Source organism: Dryobates pubescens, chromosome Z, assembly GCF_014839835.1.
Source record: "Dryobates pubescens isolate bDryPub1 chromosome Z, bDryPub1.pri, whole genome shotgun sequence".
Lineage (NCBI taxonomy): Eukaryota > Metazoa > Chordata > Aves > Piciformes > Picidae > Dryobates > Dryobates pubescens.
In genome coordinates this window covers 56,599,056-56,616,363 of record NC_071657.1, presented here as the reverse complement: position 1 = coordinate 56,616,363, position 17,308 = coordinate 56,599,056, and the positions used below count along the sequence as shown (strand labels likewise).

The following is a 17,308-nucleotide window of genomic DNA, read 5'->3' as shown; positions in this document are numbered from 1 at the left end:
GCTCATGCTATTATGTATCATAATTATTATACACATTTGGTGGCTTAACAGACATCAACAACTGACTGCGCCCTCTGCTTCCTTGTGTGACCATGAGTGACTGCTCTATCTCCCGTGTTGGCTTTCTCCTGCTTCACTCCCAAACTGTACTAACTAGAGCAAATGGTGACTCACATTTGGCTAATGCATCTTGTCCAGAAAGTCTTTTGATCTGATGGCACAAAGAGAAGGACCAATCTCAACTATCTTTGGTAAACACATGAGCTACATTTCAGTTTAAACCTGTCTGGCTTCAGCCTGTCATACTGATTCTTTTTGTTATTTTGGGGAATAGAAGACAGAAATAATTTTTCTGTAGGAGGAAAAAAAGAACACAACAAAACCACACAATATTGTTGCATATATAAATATTCTTGTATATACTTACCATTTGTGTGTTATGTGTAAGAAAGCTGGTGACAGACTTTTTATGGTGTCAGGTAATAATAGGACTAGGGGGAATGGAACAAAAATAGAAATGGGTAGATTCAGATTGGATGTTAGAAGAGACACTGGAACAGGTTGTCCAGGGAGGTGGTGGAAGCCTCACCCCTGGAGGTTTTTAAGGCCAGGCTGGATGTGGTTCTGAGCAACCTGATCTAGTGTGAGATGCCCCTGCCCATGGCAGGGGAGTTGGAACTAAATGATCCTTGAAGTCCCTTCCAACCCTAACAATTCTATGATTCTATGTATGGCTATTTCTCCACCAAGATACAAAGCCATAAAGCCAGTATCACCTTGTAAATAAAGTAAAACTCTGTCCTTTACAATTTTTGTTAGGCATCAGTTTCCTAGTCCTGACCCAGACTACACATCTTTTTGTCCACGATGTACACTTTTTCAACACATACAATTTTCCAACACTCAATTACAGATCTGGACGTCAGAGGTCTATAAACTTTATGAGCAAGATTCTCTCTGGTACTGTACATGCAGGAGGCAGCATCTCCCTCACTGCTCCCTACACATTGTTCAAGGTCACTGTCTGCACTTTTGCCACCACCTGCCAAAACGGAGTACCATAAGCCCACTACATAATATGGATAACCTCTACATAATACGGATTTGAACAGCGACTATCACATTGTACTTGATAAAATGCTTGCAAAAGCTTTGTAACCAATCCGGTTTTTTATTCTCATTATAGAATGAAACCTAATTTGTTTGGTGAAATTTGTTTTCCAAGTGGTAATACTGAAGAGCATTGTTTACATTCCCATCCTTCGAGTCATTATTTACAGAAATCTATCTTTATTTTTTCAAGATGCAGCTTAAGACAGATCTCATACTTATCTATGGTTTGTCAATTAACACCACTTATAATCTTTTACTATTGGCAGAAAAATGGGACGCCTGCTGTTTTCTGTGACAATTTCATCTTTGCCCCGGTACACCGGAGTATTTTAACAGTTAACAGTAGTGAGACAGAGGTCTCAGGCAACTCTTCAAGGACTCTTGGGCACAATTTATTTAGTCTTAACTAATTTTACACCATTTAGAATTTACTTTTGGTAACCCCCTTGGTTACTGCACACTGCAAAACATTTCATCACACTCTCAAAGCAAGATTACCTCATCAAGCTTGCTTCCAAATACAAAAACAGTACCTTTATTGGACACATATGCCTTCACTCCTTTATCAAGGAAGTTAAACTGCTTTGCCTAATAAGGGATCTAGCCCGTTGTTAAGATTGCCTTTGTTACTAGTACAATGTTCAAATCCTTTCCTATTACCCTTAACTTTACTAAAAAGTCTGACTTTCATACCTTGTACCTTTATTGGGAAAGTACTGCATAGTACCACCTTTGCTGGGAGCTATTGCAGCATACCTACAATTTTGTCCTGATAGCAACTTAGGACAGCTCATACCTCCATTCATGGCATCAATCCTTATTTTAATCTGGTTGGGTCCAGTCAGCAAATTTCTGATTGCATTGAAGTCAAAGATACTTCGAAGGAGATTGAGGTAGATATCCACAGAATCCACAATTTCCACTAGAAAAATTAGGAAGAAAGAAAAATCACTTCAGTTCACACATAGGAAAATATTTATTTCAGCACACTCACATTAACTATGCATTTCAACTAAAATCAGAGTGTTGCAACCTCTACATAATATGGATTCGCTCTGAAACCCACAGAAGCAAAGTTGAAGACTTCTACTGATTTCAGAGTGGCTACCATCAGGCTTTAAGGTATGCAAAGATCACGTTTTGCCTGCTAAAGAACTGCAGAGATAACGTAAGTTGACAGCTTCTATTTCACTAAAATCATTCACAAGAATACTCTTTGTTTAACAGTCACTAAGTCACTGAAGAACTTTTCAAGCTGAACAGGTTTACTTTCAGAGGATGGAAGATGTCCGTGTCACACTGAAGCCACACCACCTATCTATCATTCCATCAGGGGAGACATGCAACCTATTCTCAATTTTGGCACCTGGAACACGTGTCTTCAGTTTGTTGTCAATTTACCACTATACCTTTGCTTTGTATATCTCACTGATTTAGGAAAGTTAGTCTCAGATACAACATCTGGGTTTTGCTAAGGCCTTGCTAATCTGAATTCTAAATTCACAGAAGAGAGCTACATTTTTTTTAGTTCTTCTGGATGTAAAACATTGAACTAAAATGAATTCATAGCATAACGAAAGCAGTTACCAAACAACAATCAAAAGTCATGCTTCGCAGTCATCTTGGAACATATTATTTTTCCTGATTAAATTAAAAAGTATATGCTATAAAAAAACCAGTTCTATCTGGCTAAATGAGTATCTTGAAATATTTTCATTACAAGTTAAATTATTATGTAGAATATCAGACAGCCTTCCTCAGAACCACTGACCTTTCCTTCATACTCTTCATAGTATCAGTCAGGGTGGGAAGGGACCACAAGGATCATCTAGTTCCAACCCCCCTCCTATGGGCAGGGACACCCCACATTAGATCAGGCTGGCCAGAGCCTCATCTAGCCTGCTCTTAAACACCTCCAGGGACGGGGCACCAAACACCTCCCTGGGCAACCCATTCCAGGGCTTCACCACTCTCATGGTGAAGAGCTTCCTCCTCACATCCAGCCGGAATCTCCTCACCTCCAGCTTCGTTCCATTCCCCCTAGTCCTATCACTCCCTGAGATCCTGAGAAGTCCCTCCCCAGCCTTCTTGTAGGCCCCCTTCAGATACTGGAAGGCCACAATTAGGTCACCTCAGAGCCTTCTCTTCTCCAGACTGAACAGCCCCAACTCCTTCATTCTGTCCTCATAGGAGAGGTGCTCCAGCCCTCTGATCATCCTCGTGGCCCTTCTCTGGACACCTTCCAGCATCTCCAGATCCCTCTTGTAATAGGGGCTCTAGAACTGGATGCAGTACTCCAGGTGGGGTCTGACCAGAGCTGAGTAGAGGGGGAGAATCACCTCCTTTGACCTGCTGGCCACGCTTCTCTGATCGGCTTTCCGGGCTGCAGGTGCACACTGAGAGCTCACGTTGAGCTTCTCGTTCATCAGCACCCCCAAGTCTCTCTCCTCAGGGCCGCTTTCCAGCCAGTCACTGCCCAGCCTGGATTTGTGCCTGGAATTGCCTCCACCTAGATGCAGGACCCTGCACTTGGTCTTGTTGAACCTCATGAGGCTGGCTTGTGCCCACCTCTCCAGCCTGTCAAGGTCCCTCTGGATGGCATCCCTTCCCTCCAGCGTGTCTGCTGCACCACACAGCTTGGTGTCATCAGCAAACTTGCTGAGGGTGCACTCAATGCCACTGTCCATGTCACTGACAAAGATGTTGAACAAGACTGATCCCAGGGCTGATCCCTGAGGGACTCCGCTTGTCACTGGCCTCCATTGGGACATGGACCCATTGGCAGCCACTCTTTGGGTGCAGCCATCAAGCCAGTTCTTTATCCATCCAGTGGTCCACCCTCTTTAGGATACTCTGAAAATGATAGACATTCTCTGATGTTTCTGACATTTTCTGTAGAAAAATAATCTGTGACAATACACTTAAATGAAGAACCAAAGAGACAGTTCTCAAAGCTGAAAAAGAATCTGTGAAACCTATTTAAAAGTGATCTAATTCTATGATATATGTTGAATGTCTCCAGGATGCATTAAAAACACATTACTGCGTATCTTCTATGGCCTGCTCGTAATGGTACTTATTGAGCTGACTCTACACTTCACATATATGAACAAATGCCTTAATTTCAGTGGAGCTACTCACATGTTAATATAAAGTGCATGTAAGATTTAAGTATAAAAATTATTTTAGCTCCTGCCAAACCCAACTGGTTTATTCTCAGTTCCTTCAACACCTCTGTAGCCTTGATTAGATTAGAATAGAACAAAATAAACCAGGTTGGAAGAGATATTCAAGATCAACGTGTCCAACCTATCATCCAACACCATCTTATCAACTAAACCATGGCACCAAGCACCCCATCAAGACTCCTAAACACCTCCAGGGATGGTGACTCCACCACCTCCCTGGGCAGCACATTCCAATGGGAAATCACTCTCTCAATGAAGAATTTCTTCCTAACAACCAGTCTAAACCTCCCCTGGCACAGCTTGAAACTGTGTCGTCTTGTTCTGCTGCTGGTTGCCTGGGAGAGGAGACCAACCCCCGCCTGGCTACAACCTCCTTTCAGGTAGTTGTAGACAGCAATAAGGTCTGCCCTGAGCCTCCTGTTCTCCAGGCTAAGCAAGCCCAGCTCCCTCAGCCTTTCCTCACAGGGCTTGCGCTCCAAATCCCTCACCAACTTTGTTGCCCTTCTCTGAACACATTCCAGCAAGTCAGTTCACAGGAGTTAGTTCACACAAGTGAAAATGTAGGAGTTTTCAATATAGAGAATATCTTAAAATACTTGTTAAACTACTATTCTCATTTTTTTCTCCACTTTCATTGTGCATTCAGAGCTGTGTAAAGTATACTTATTCTTGCACTTATAAGCCAATTAAATTACTTCATCAGGGATCCCTGGTAGCTCTACTGTCTCAGGGAAGAAATTATTAAGAAATTATTTTTCCTGAGAAAAGCATTTAGACAAATTGCAATTATTTTAATCTATTTTTATACTACCTGTGTGTGGGTAGTACAAAAATAGGTTTTTCATTCAGAAAAGTCCAATTTGGAGAGATTAAAAAGCTGTAAAAGCAAAATTTAAAACTGTGGCAGTCATACGACTCCAGAATGGTGCTGGATGTGAATCCTCTTTGATTCATGTTTGTCTAAAAAAGCCAAACATATTCTTTCCATTTAAAAAAAATAATTTAAGATTTAGGGTTTTTTAGTCAAAAACTCTATTCATCAAATTGTACTCTGTGTGCACATACACTGGCTTTAGTTCTAGGACATCAGGAATAATGAAGAATTCTTACAGCCACGTGGGAGTTTTGCAGTATGTGAAATACTGTCTGGACCTCTTCCTTGGTTTTTTGACTGTTTGGGGACAAAATGGTTTTTATTCCTTCGGAATGAAACAGCCAGTTTGCTCAATTTAAATTAAGTGTAGGCATAAAAGTATTCATATGTTTAAAATCAAACACGTGCTTAAGCATTCTGTTTACATTTGGAGTCATCAGATGTACAGTGCTTCACATATCCTACAACTTTTCAGAAAACTTAAGCAAAGAATGAATGAGCTGGGACTTTCACAAACTAACTCTCCCGTCAATTAGACTTCCATGAACAAACCAATCCTGGCACAAAATCGTTAATGTGTGGGTATTTAACAGCCAGCAAAGCCTCAGTACATGTATTTGGCAAAGGTGTTTGGCTAAAGGCTTGCAGTTTCCTTACAGGTAAAAAAACATAGGACTCACCCATAATGCCTAGTATTTCAGAACCTGTACTAAGGCATTTTGAAGACCTGAAGTTCTGCTTAAATAATTACCCATTATCATTCTTCAGCAATTCCAGTATTTAGAATCAACAGATGTAGCATGCATAAAAGCATGCATTGATACCTCGGAAAGGTTTGAATTTGTTCTCCAGATCAAATTCTTGTCTGCCTAAGCGTGATAAATCAACTCTAAGATCAGGACAAATGGCGTATTCCTCCAAAGTTTTGCTGATTTGGTAGATTTTATCCGAAACTATATCTGGAGCAGGTCCTAAAAGAAAAGAGAACATGATGGGTCATTTGTTTAAAATGAAGGTTTCCCTACTTTAAACATGAGCGTACAGAAAACACTTTTTTTCTGAATATGTCAGAGTTACTAAGGAATCAACCCAAATAAAGAAATAATCAAATTATCTGAAATGCAAAGCTGTCTCACCTTCACAAGTGTGCGTTTGCAGAAAGTCCTATGAAACACCAGAAACTGTTGCTGTATGACAGGCTTTCCTTTACAATTCCATGCTGAATAAAAAATGTCATTCTCTGAGCAATAAGCCCAAAGGAAAAAAGGCCGTGGGTTTTCTGGTTCCCTCATTCCCCATGCTCTGGATAGTGACTGATTTAAATACCCTATGTAAATCACAACATCCAGAGTAGCGCCATATATTTTCATCTTCGGTTTCTTTCAAAAATGTTTTAAACCTGTGTCACCCTAAAAGAACAGATGTTATTAATTACAACTTTAGGAAAAACATCTTTTCAGTTTGGTAGTGCTGTCCTCTTGCAGTTGTCCTCCAGTGGCTTAATGAAATGTCGCTTTCTTAGAATTCAAATTAATTGCTTAACGACCAACTATGACTTGGAACAGTTATGTCATTCAGAAACAGAATTCACTTCTTGCTTGCACATTACTTTTATTGTCAAATCCTGAATATTTGCTCTATTTTTAATTTATTTTTTTTTCAAACAAAAATTGCAGGTTTGACGCAAAAATCACCAGATGAACTATGCCATAGGTAGTGCAAGAGCCAAGTCTCAGTTACAACAAAAGGCCTTTCTGGCTTGTCTGACTTTTCATTGCTTATATTAAAGCCACACTTCCACTCTGAAAATTACTTCCTTTATTCTCTGTGCTTTGTCTTCAAATCCAAAGCCAGTGTCTCCTCAGTGCTACTTTCCCACTCCTCTAGCAATACTGCTATATTCAGTGTGGCTTTATCATGAAAATTAGTGTGTTCCATTTCAGATGCAGTGTACTAGATGGTCTAAGGCAGTACAATAACTCATAGTCACTTAACTCTTCACTTGGCTTACAAAACCAAAACTTCCTACTCATCTAATCCAAACCCATTCAAGGGGTGATGAGATATTCCATTAGCTGCAGATCAGCCTTGACAGATGGCTGTACTGCCTAAGATTATTTCCACCCAAGAAGATCCCATGGACATTCTATGTTCTGTCCTACAACAATAAACCCACCTCTGTCTAACCTGGATCTGCAAAATAGACTGAGCATGAATGTAGATCCCCAAGAGCTTTATCATAGTCATATGTCATAGTGCCTTATCATTCTTTTAGTTCAAAAGCCTTGCAAATACCTAACCAACATTTTCTCAGTTGCAACTTAAACCAACTACTTTTCATTATGACCCTGTTGATGATCATAGACAATTGAAGCTTCTGACCTCTCCTTCAGAAGCGTTTCATACTTAAATCTTAATAGCCTATTTTCTTTTGAGAGGCAAAGCACACTGAAAAGAGTGCCCCACCAACTCTTACCCATTTATCAAACAGATTTTAGGTGTATATGATATTTTAAAGTGTATAGAGTGTTAATGCATCTAATGTTTTGGCTCTGGTACATTTATGCTGTGACCATGGCTTTCTCATGGTTTGACCCTCACTGGGATTCAAGCATATTGTGTTTATAAAAACACACTGGCTTAACCATCCACATTTCCAGATTAAACAAGGGACACAGGAGAAGAATCCCCATCCCAAGTTCACAATGCAGAAGGAAATATATTTTAAAGGGACTTTCCCCTTTATTCTACATGTGTGAGGTACACAAGATATCAGCAATTGTCACTATGATGGTTTTTGGGTGTATACAGGTCTGCAGCTTAAAACACACATTATATGTAACATACCTACATGTGTTAGCTTATCTGTTTTGGAAAATGACATCAGTTGCATACACAAATTCCACTATTCAAAAACTGGGAAGTGATTTCTTCCATACAAGACAACTAGTTATACTGCTTGCAGCACAACTGAAGTTAGACACTATAAAGTAAGTGTCAAGACAAGCAACACAGAAACCTCAGCGAAACAGAGCTCCCTCACAGGCGTCTTTGTAAAAGTACCAGAATTGTTACAATCATCTGGCAGGCTACATAAAAAGCCACAAAAATGGGATGGCAAGCCTCTCAAAACTCTCACAGCTACCATAAAGACTTCAGTGAACATTTAACACTTATTGCACAAACTCATGTAAACAAATACACTCCTATTATTGGGGGAAAAGGAGAAAAAAAAGGGGGTAGGGGGGGAAAGAGAGGAGTCCACATGATCTTCATCCTTTTAACAGAACAAATGAAAACCATGTAATCAAAGTCAGCTGGCTATCTTTGTCAGCTTCTTTTCATTATACCGAGGTAATAATGTCATAATGTGTTACTAAAAAAAACAAGAAAGAAACACCTACCTCCATTGGCAACCTCAAACTTGACTCCAAATTCTCCTCCAGGTCCCCCAGGGCTGTGGCTAGCTGTTAGGATAATTCCACCAGCTGCTTTGATCTTTCGGATGATACATGACACAGCAGGTGTGGATAAGATACCGTTCTGTCCAATAACCAATCTGCCAATCTAGGTGGAAAAGGAAGTCAAAGTACTCTGAATACCACTAAACGTTTGAAAATAATAAATACATACATACAAACACAGAGGTATACACTGTCATGTCCTAGCATGGAACCTCTTTTTTTTTCCCCACAGAGAAACGTATATACACAAGTTGTTTGCATGTTGGTGTTGAGTGCTGACAAAAAGTATTCTACCCTGACACATGTAACCCCAGTGACCTGTGTACTGACAACAAAGCAAGAGCACAGCCACGGCAGTGATTTGAAATGCTCCCAAGTATACTGGGAGCTGGGCAACAATCCTGCTATCCTACCTTTTCAGGTATGGTGGTGAGTATTTCCCCAAACATCAACATAATTTTGGGCTGTGTGGATGCAGTTTGTAGACATGGGTCTCTCACTAGTACAAAACAAAGAAATTGCTTTCCATGGAGCCGAATTCCAGAGCAATCACAAATACCAGTACACACTAGGAGGTGTAGGCTCTGCAAGCTGGATCGCTATTACCAAGTCCCCCTTGGATGTCCTGCACTATAGAAAGTATTCCCCCTTTAGCCACCAGTGACTCCTTAGCTATTCCAGATGAAGAGGGTGTGTTTCCCAGGGCACAGCTGAGTAGGGGAAGTTCTCACCATTCCTACAGTTAAAAAAACCCTTTCAGGTGGTGTTATTAAACAGTCAATATGTTTGGTATGATGTGCAGTTTCAATCTAAAGTTCCAATTTCAAAACCTCATCTTCATGCTGTACAGAGATACTAGAGTTTCAGCTCAGCATAAACAACAGAGAAGCCAACCAGAAACATTTACAAATATCAAAAGAGTTCCAGTTCCTGGGAAGCAGACAGACACACACCAAAAAAAAAAGGAGAATGGGAGGCAGCTGGATATGGAGCTTAAAAGTATATTGCTGAAATAACCTCAATTAAAAACCAAGCAAACAAATAAAATCCCACCACCTACTACTGAGCAGTAGTTTGGGAAGGGAAGAAAGGGAAGGGAGAGAGGGGGGAGGAAGGGGAGAGGGAGAGGAGGGAAGGGAGGAGGGAGAGGAGGAGGAGAGGGAGGAGAGGAGGAGGAGGAGAGGGAGGGGAGGGAGGGGAGTAGGAGAGGGGAGGGGAGGAGGAGAGGAGAGGGAGAGGAGGAGGAGAGGGAGGGGAGGGGCGGGAGGGAGGGAGAGGGAGGGGAGGGGAGGGGAGGGGAGGGGAGGGGAGGGGAGGGGAGGGGAGGGGAGGGGAGGGGAGGGGAGGGGAGGGGAGGGGAGGGGAGGGGAGGGGAGGGGAGGGGAGGGGAGGGGAGGGGAGGGGAGGGGAGGGGAGGGGAGGGGAGGGGAGGGGAGGAAGGAGGGAGAGGGAGGGGAGGGGAGGGGAGGAAGGAGGGAGAGGGAGGGGAGGGGAGGGGAGGGAGGAGGGAGAGGGAGGAGGGAGAGGGAGAGGGAGAGGGAGAGGGAGAGGGAGAGGGAGAGGGAGAGGGAGAGGGAGAGGGAGAGGGAGAGGGAGAGGGAGAGGGAGAGGGAGAGGGAGAGGGAGAGGGAGAGGGAGAGGGAGAGGGAGAGGGAGAGGGAGAGGGAGAGGGAGAGGGAGAGGGAGAGGGAGAGGGAGAGGGAGAGGGAGAGGGAGAGGGAGGAGGGAGAGGGAGGAGGGAGAGGGAGGGGAGGGAGAGGGAGGAGGGAGAGGGAGGAGGGAGAGGGAGGAGGGAGAGGGGGGAGGGAGAGGGGGGAGGGAGGAGGGGGGAGAGAGGGAGGAGGGGGGAGGAGGAGGGAGAGGGAGGAGGGAGAGGGAGGGGAGGGGAGGGGAGGGGAGGGGAGGGAGGGAGGGAGAGGGAGGGGAAGGAGAGGGGAGGAGGGAGAGGGAAAGGGAGGAGAGGGAAGGAGGGAGAGGGAGGGGAAGGAGAGGGGAGGAGGGAGAGGGAAGGGGAGGGAGGAGGGAGAGGGAGGGGAGGGGAGGGAGGAGGGAGAGGGAGGGGAGGGGAGGGAGAGGTAGACAGGCAGAATACTGAATCCTTCCCCATCTAAAAGCAGAGTGAGTTCAGCCTCTGATTTCCTTCTGTAGTTTATGTGAGATTTGCTAGCTCTGCTGTTTGTGCAGCAAAGCAACAGTGCTTGTGTAAGGCCCTTATCAGTTATTTGAAAATGACATTCCAAATAATCTCAGGAAAGTGAGGAGTTAATGGATTATTTAGCCTGGGTTTTTTGAGTTGTTCTAATTTTTAAAAGTATGTATTTCTGCATTGACCTCCTGCATCTCCTAAAGTACACCCAAATTAGGTTTTTGCTAATGGTCATCAAGCATGGACTGTGGTTATCCCTTTCTCTTTCACTGAGAATTAAAACATCTGCTTCTTCCTCACAGCAAAACTAGGCAGTAATTTACAGCACATGTTTTTGTAAATCTCTCAGTTTACTATAATTTACAGACCTTAGGAGCAACAATAAAGGTATATTTCCTCCACTGCTAGCTCCAAGGCAAGTGAAGCAGACAATTAAATGGTATTTGACTTACTAGAGAACAAAATTGATATCTGTCTCACTGATCAGATTTCTTTACATTTATGCAATGTTCTTCCCATCTTTTAAAACACTTAAATCTCCAAATGCTATGCTTACATTTTATTTTTCAACTCTTTTAAATACTAAACTACTTCAAAAATACTTTCTATACAGCCCTACTCATTACCACAGAAATGCAATTCCTACACTGTGGAACAAGGGAGAACTTTTTTCACAGCAGCAGCATTTCTGTGGCTGCGGGCTGAACGATGGCAGACACGCTTTTACCTCCAAAAACACTAGGACATGTTTTGACACACTTCTAGTATCATGCTCAAGAGAAAAACCTTTCCATTAGCCAAGCAATTTACTGGTTTTATTTAAGCCAATGCCATGTAAATGATCTGAAAAAGAAATAGAAGATTTTTTTTTTTCAAATTGTTCTGAATTTGAGTATGTCCTTTAATCACTTCTTTTCAGTCTACAAAGCAGCTTTTGGACAACAAGCCAGGTCTTGCAAGACTGCTGCACTTATGCTGTCATTTAACCAGTATGGTCTATTGTCAATTTTACTGAAGAACTGGAAAATAGACTTCAATAAACTCTCTTCCAGTCTACACACCAGTGAACCCATATAGTTCTACTACGAAAGAAAAGCATGGTGAAAGTAAATACTGGTAATGTTTGTTTTGAATATTGCCTCTTCCTTTTTTTAACTATGAAGCATATAGAAAGACAGGCAAATGACTCAATCTTCCAAATACAGCTGTCAGGAATTGCTGCCAGCTCTTAAAACAGTGTTGTGTATGGGTAAGCAGAAGGAAGATGACAGGAATTACATTTTGCAACGTACACATTCTCTGTACTTTTAAATCTAAACTAGTGACATTTAGATTTCTGCCTTCATGCACATGGAAACTGGGTGCTTTTAAAAGTAAACAGAATATTTATTCAGAATGCACAAATTATCTGGCACTATCTCTTAGTGATACTCTCTTTTTTTTTTTCCCCACTGCTCAACAGATGTTGTACAAACCAGTTCTCTCAGTTTTCTGGATGCTCACTATCAGTATGAACAGAAGTGATTCCCTTTGCTTTCAGCATTTGTCACAAGGCTTTTATTTCTATACTACTTAGAAGTACTACTTATAATTCTAACACGCTATTCAAGAATGTTGAAAGTGAAATTAAGTGAATGATACATTTGAGTTGAATACTGCAAAGAGCTTAATTTTATGTGAATGTCTTCAGTGTTTAAACAAAACTCCCTGGAGACAGTGCAGATCTTAGAAGTGTATACATACCACTCATCGTCCTCCGCTCTCTTCACTTTGGTGACAAGAATGCAGTCTCATCCTCTCTTGGCCCAGAAGCTGTTCATTTAGTCTCTAAACCACACTCTAAACTCACTTTTAATTAATGTTAAATAATGAACACTTCCATTTACAGGCTTCTCACAATCCACCTAAAACAGTAACCAAACAATGACCATGTACTGACTCACAATTAAAGTTCCATTAATATCCTTCTGAAAAGTCTTGTCCAGTTTCAGAGCATGGAAGGATTATCTTTGGAATTCAAAAACTTGCATGGCTACAAGATCATCGGCATGTAACGTGTCTTCTAATGCTATGCCCCTATGCCACATATTATTTTGCCATTGTGCCTTTAGTAGTAACAACAGAAGCAAAGACCATGATCCTCAGCAAACTGTTGCAGCTGAAAGAACAGTCTCCCTAAGAAGTACTTTACAAGAACATTTTTATGCAATATTACTACTTGCAGCTGTGCACTTTCAGACGATTCAGTCGATTATCATGGAGTCACTTAATGTTTTCTTTAATTATTATTTTTGCCAGTAAGCTCTCACATGTTTCAGTCAATTAAACTTGAAACAACATGAAGTAAGGAGACTGCACCCCAGAGAGCACAGGGCTGTGACTTCCTATCTTTTGTACTCGTATCCTAAGGATGACTGAGTGCTACATTCCATGTAGCATGTATCAGTCACACAGGTGCAGGGAAGTAGGGCATGAAGACCATGGAAAATAAGAACAACATGGTATTATAAACAAGACAACTGGGAAGTTCTCTGCCATCTCGAGCTTCTACAGCACTACTAACCAGACTCCAGGATCGCTCTAGGATGTTGCAATGACTTTCCATAGAGTTAAGATCATCAGCTTCTGAATTACCACAGAGGCTCACAAACAGCAAGTTCTCATTTAAACCTAAGACTATTCATCAAAAATGAGACATCACATCCATGGTCATGATGGATCTAATGGAATACCTGCACTTAATTTGTAGTAGAACTGAAAACAATGGAGCCTTTTACATTAGCTCTTCCAAACATCAAGGTGCAAGGACACTACTACTGACAAGTCACAGGTGAAAAGGGAAATACAACCTCAAGTACTCTCCTACCACCCCATTTTGCAAAACTGCTTGTTGCAACCCAGAATGGTACAAGACCATGGTTCTCTTCATACTTCTCCACCCTCCCATGACATACAGTCACTTATCCCGACATTACCCCCAAGCAGCCCCAGCTGCACAACTCATGGAAGGGCAACCCTGGTGACCCACCTTCAGCTCTGAATAGAAAGATTTGGTGGAGCATGTGCTGATTACAGCTGCATGGCACAGACCAGCCTGTAGCTGTTGCCAGCAGTAAAAGCCTATGCAGCCTATAGCTGAGGAGTATACCTGCAACCCCAACCTGGAGGGCATGAGCCAGAGGGACTAAAGATGAGAAGGCAGGGAAAGCACTGGCAGCTGACTGGGCAGAGGGCCTCATCTCATTCCTTGTACTGGGGTCTGTGCCAACTGTGCTAGGCTGTTAACACAGGGGGAATGCAGGGTGAGTCACCAAATCAGAACAAGGGGAACCTAGCAACTCTAAAGGGCAATACATTTACAGTTGATAATAGAAAATCCCTTTTATTTTTGTACTCAGCAGGCGCAATTAACCATAACAGCATGTGTCTTCCAGGAAGGAGATTCAAGTTCATTTTATCAGCACTTTCCTGACACTCTGGAGTGGCTAAATGCTTTGAATGCAACTTCAAGGGTTCCACAAATTTCATCTGATCCTACCTACACCAGCTCACTTCTTTCCTTGTGACACTGGCTTCATATTTTCTAAGGACATCAAGCTCATCCAGAGGGAGCAATCTTTACTCTCAGGAGTATTCCTTTCTTCTCCTCCTACTTGTGTAGCACAGCATTGAGCAATAGGAGGTTCAGGTATTTTCACATTTGATGTATTTTAACAGTTAAAGAATAAAATATATAAACGTTATTCACTAAGGAAATGTGAAGCTCATGCACTTACAGTGTGCTTGACAGAAATGAGGGTGAGCATGAACAAGGTGAAGACGATAAAAAGGGGACAGAGATTAGCACATGAAAACAGGAAGACTTTTCAGTAGCACCCTACCAGCTTGTCTGCTGTATTTGTGAGGACTGTGTCATTAGTAAGAATATCATGCTTAATGCTTGAATTTAGATATTTACAGGAACTCTGAGTGAACAAGCTTGTGTTTTGGCTTTGGAAAACACTAGGGAGTAACTGTGTCTCCAAGAAACTTGCAGTAACTTAGGAAAGGGGATGCAGCAAGGTGCTAGAAGCTGGAAATCTCCTAAGGTGAAAAAGACCTGATCTTCACAGCAGAGAAAAATGGAGAACATGACAGAAGCTGCAGGAAGGAGCCATGCTAGCTGTTAAAAACAGTCAGGCGAGGGTCCTGAGTGAGAAGCCCCTAGTCTTTTAATCCCTGAACTTCTTGTCCTCCTCAGCAGCTTATTCCTTGTGATCACCTTGTGGCTGTAACACACTCTGTGGCTCCTACCAGTGTGCAGGGCAGGACAGCTATTGCTGCAGGGCTTTTGCTTTACCTGTTGCTGCACCTTATCCTGCCTCAGCGACAGTCACAATTCCAGTGGCAAGACTTTCTGCATCAAGCCATACAAGAGAAAAGGTTGGGGTGCAGCAACCAACCCTTCAGGCCATGTCCTACTTTCCTCAAAACACCCCACACATCACCCTGCTGCTCTGCGCTCACTGTGGACAAAACACCAGTGCACTACTCTTACCAGTGTTTCCACCATCACCACTGTGCCCCTCAACAGCCCTCCTCACACCCTCTATGACTGGCGAGTTTGCAAAAGGTAGCCAGAACATAACACAGTTTTCTCTGATGTGTCAAGTACCACCCAGCATCTGCTTGACAGTATCAGCTTGTCAAGAACATGCTTTGCAAATTAATTTTAAATACCAGTTACAGCCTGGCCAACGCACATAGAATGCATGCAACAAAAAGTCAGCAGAGAAAATTCAGACACATACAGAGATTTCTTTCAAAGCTGAATTATCTCTGGGTTAGAAAACAAGCCTGCACTTAAATAACAGAGCTTCTGGGGGAAACAAACAAAAACCACACCCACAAACCAAACCTATAAAATTATATCATTTATTTTGCCTGATCCAGAGAATCAATTTAAGCATCATAATGAAAGACAGCAGCTGCGTCTTTGCTTTGGAGTAGAAACTTCAAGCCAGTGTATCCCTTGGTATTTCCAGCTTTCTGTATATACATATTGACACATGAATGTGCATGTATCTATCAGAAATCGTGTTTTTTTTCCCAAGTTCCTTCCTGTTTTCAAAAGGGTGCACGAAAAGCTATAAATCCATCTGCCACTGTTGTGTTCTTGCATTTCACAACTTCTTTGCAAATGAACAATAGATAACAATTATCTTCTTAAGCAGCCAAAATTTTGAATCCCTCTAGCTTCAATACCACTTTCCACTAATATTTTCAGCAGATCCTGAGATGCAGATACATGGCTGATACCCACGTTTCCCAAATATTTTTAATTATCCTACATTTTCTCCTGCAGCGTGATGGAGCCGCAGGCTGGAAAACACCTCCAAGATCACCCAATACAGCTGCCAACCCAACACCACCACGCACAGTCAGCCATGTCCCGAAGTGCCTTGTCTACACGTCCAGGGGTGTAACTCCACCACCTCCCTGGGTAGCTTCACCTCCTGTTCCAATGCCTCGCCGCCCTTTCAGTCCAGAAAATTTTTTTTCCCCATATCCAGCCGTCAACGAGTCAACCGCATTTTTCAGCTCCCATTTCTACCCTGGTCTGTCACAGTGTGAAACAGCAAGGCACGGACGGCGGTCTCCCGAGGTTATCATGTCCCCGTTATCACATCCCCGTTATACGCAGACAAAACTAGCCACCCTACAGGCTACCTGTACTGCCTAAAGACCGTACGGGTGGCACCGGATGATTCGGGCATCAGACGCACAGAAGCACAGCTGCATGCCAAGTACACCTTATCTTTATTCGTATGTTCCGCACTACTCGGGTTATGACACTAAAAGCTTTCAAGACCCCGTTCCCTCCGCAGGGACGAGCCGGTGCCGGCAGGGCGCGGAGCCCGCGGAGAGGGTGGCCAAGGAGGGCACCTGGCTGAGGTGGGCTGGGGGCGGCTGTAAGATGCCGGCTAGCGGCAGCTAACAGGGAGGCGGGGAAGGTGAGGGGGCCACTTACCCCGTTGGCCGCGGCCATCTGGACGACAATCTCGATGGCCGTCTTGCTGAAGTACCTGCCGTCGCTGCCCACCACCATGGTGCAGCCCTGGCGGTCGCGGAGATCGACAGAGGAGAGTAGGCTCTGCACGAAGTTGGGCAGGTAGTTGCGCTGGCTCTCGAAGAGCGCCGTGGGCCGCCGCAGCCCCCCGCCGCCCGTCGGCCGCTGGTCCTCGTAGGGCGACGTCTGCACCGTCAGCACCGGGATGGGAGTCCTCTCCATGACGGCGGCCGCTGCCGCCCTCCCGGCTGTGGCTCCGCTGGGAAGCTGCAGCCCCTCTCGCAGGCTCCCTGGCCAGCGATGGGGAGCAGAGAGGCGTTCCCCTGCCTCCGGCTTGGCGCGGGGCCGAGCTCCCTCACGGCGGGCCCCCGCGGGGCCGCAGACGGACTCGCTCAGCCCCCGGCGGCCTATCGGCGGGACACCGGCGCCGCGGGGGAGCCGGGACGGGTGAGGGGTGCGCGCCACCCCTTCCTC

At 43.7% G+C, this 17,308-nt stretch overlaps 1 protein-coding gene across 1 annotated transcript in view; it reads right to left on the bottom strand.

The window, feature by feature from the left end:
- Positions 1 to 17,261, bottom strand: part of PGM5 (phosphoglucomutase 5) — an 85,767-nt gene extending 68,506 nt beyond the window's left edge. Inside the window, exons 1-4 of the mRNA XM_009901735.2 lie at positions 16,796 to 17,261; positions 8,580 to 8,742; positions 6,000 to 6,146; positions 1,910 to 2,035 (exon numbers count right to left, since the gene is read on the bottom strand). Of these exons, the coding sequence (XP_009900037.2) occupies positions 1,910 to 2,035; positions 6,000 to 6,146; positions 8,580 to 8,742; positions 16,796 to 17,056 (697 nt within the window). The 5' untranslated portion in view covers positions 17,057 to 17,261. The remainder of the gene's footprint in view (positions 1 to 1,909; positions 2,036 to 5,999; positions 6,147 to 8,579; positions 8,743 to 16,795) is intronic.
- Between the last annotated feature and the right edge of the window lie 47 nt (positions 17,262 to 17,308).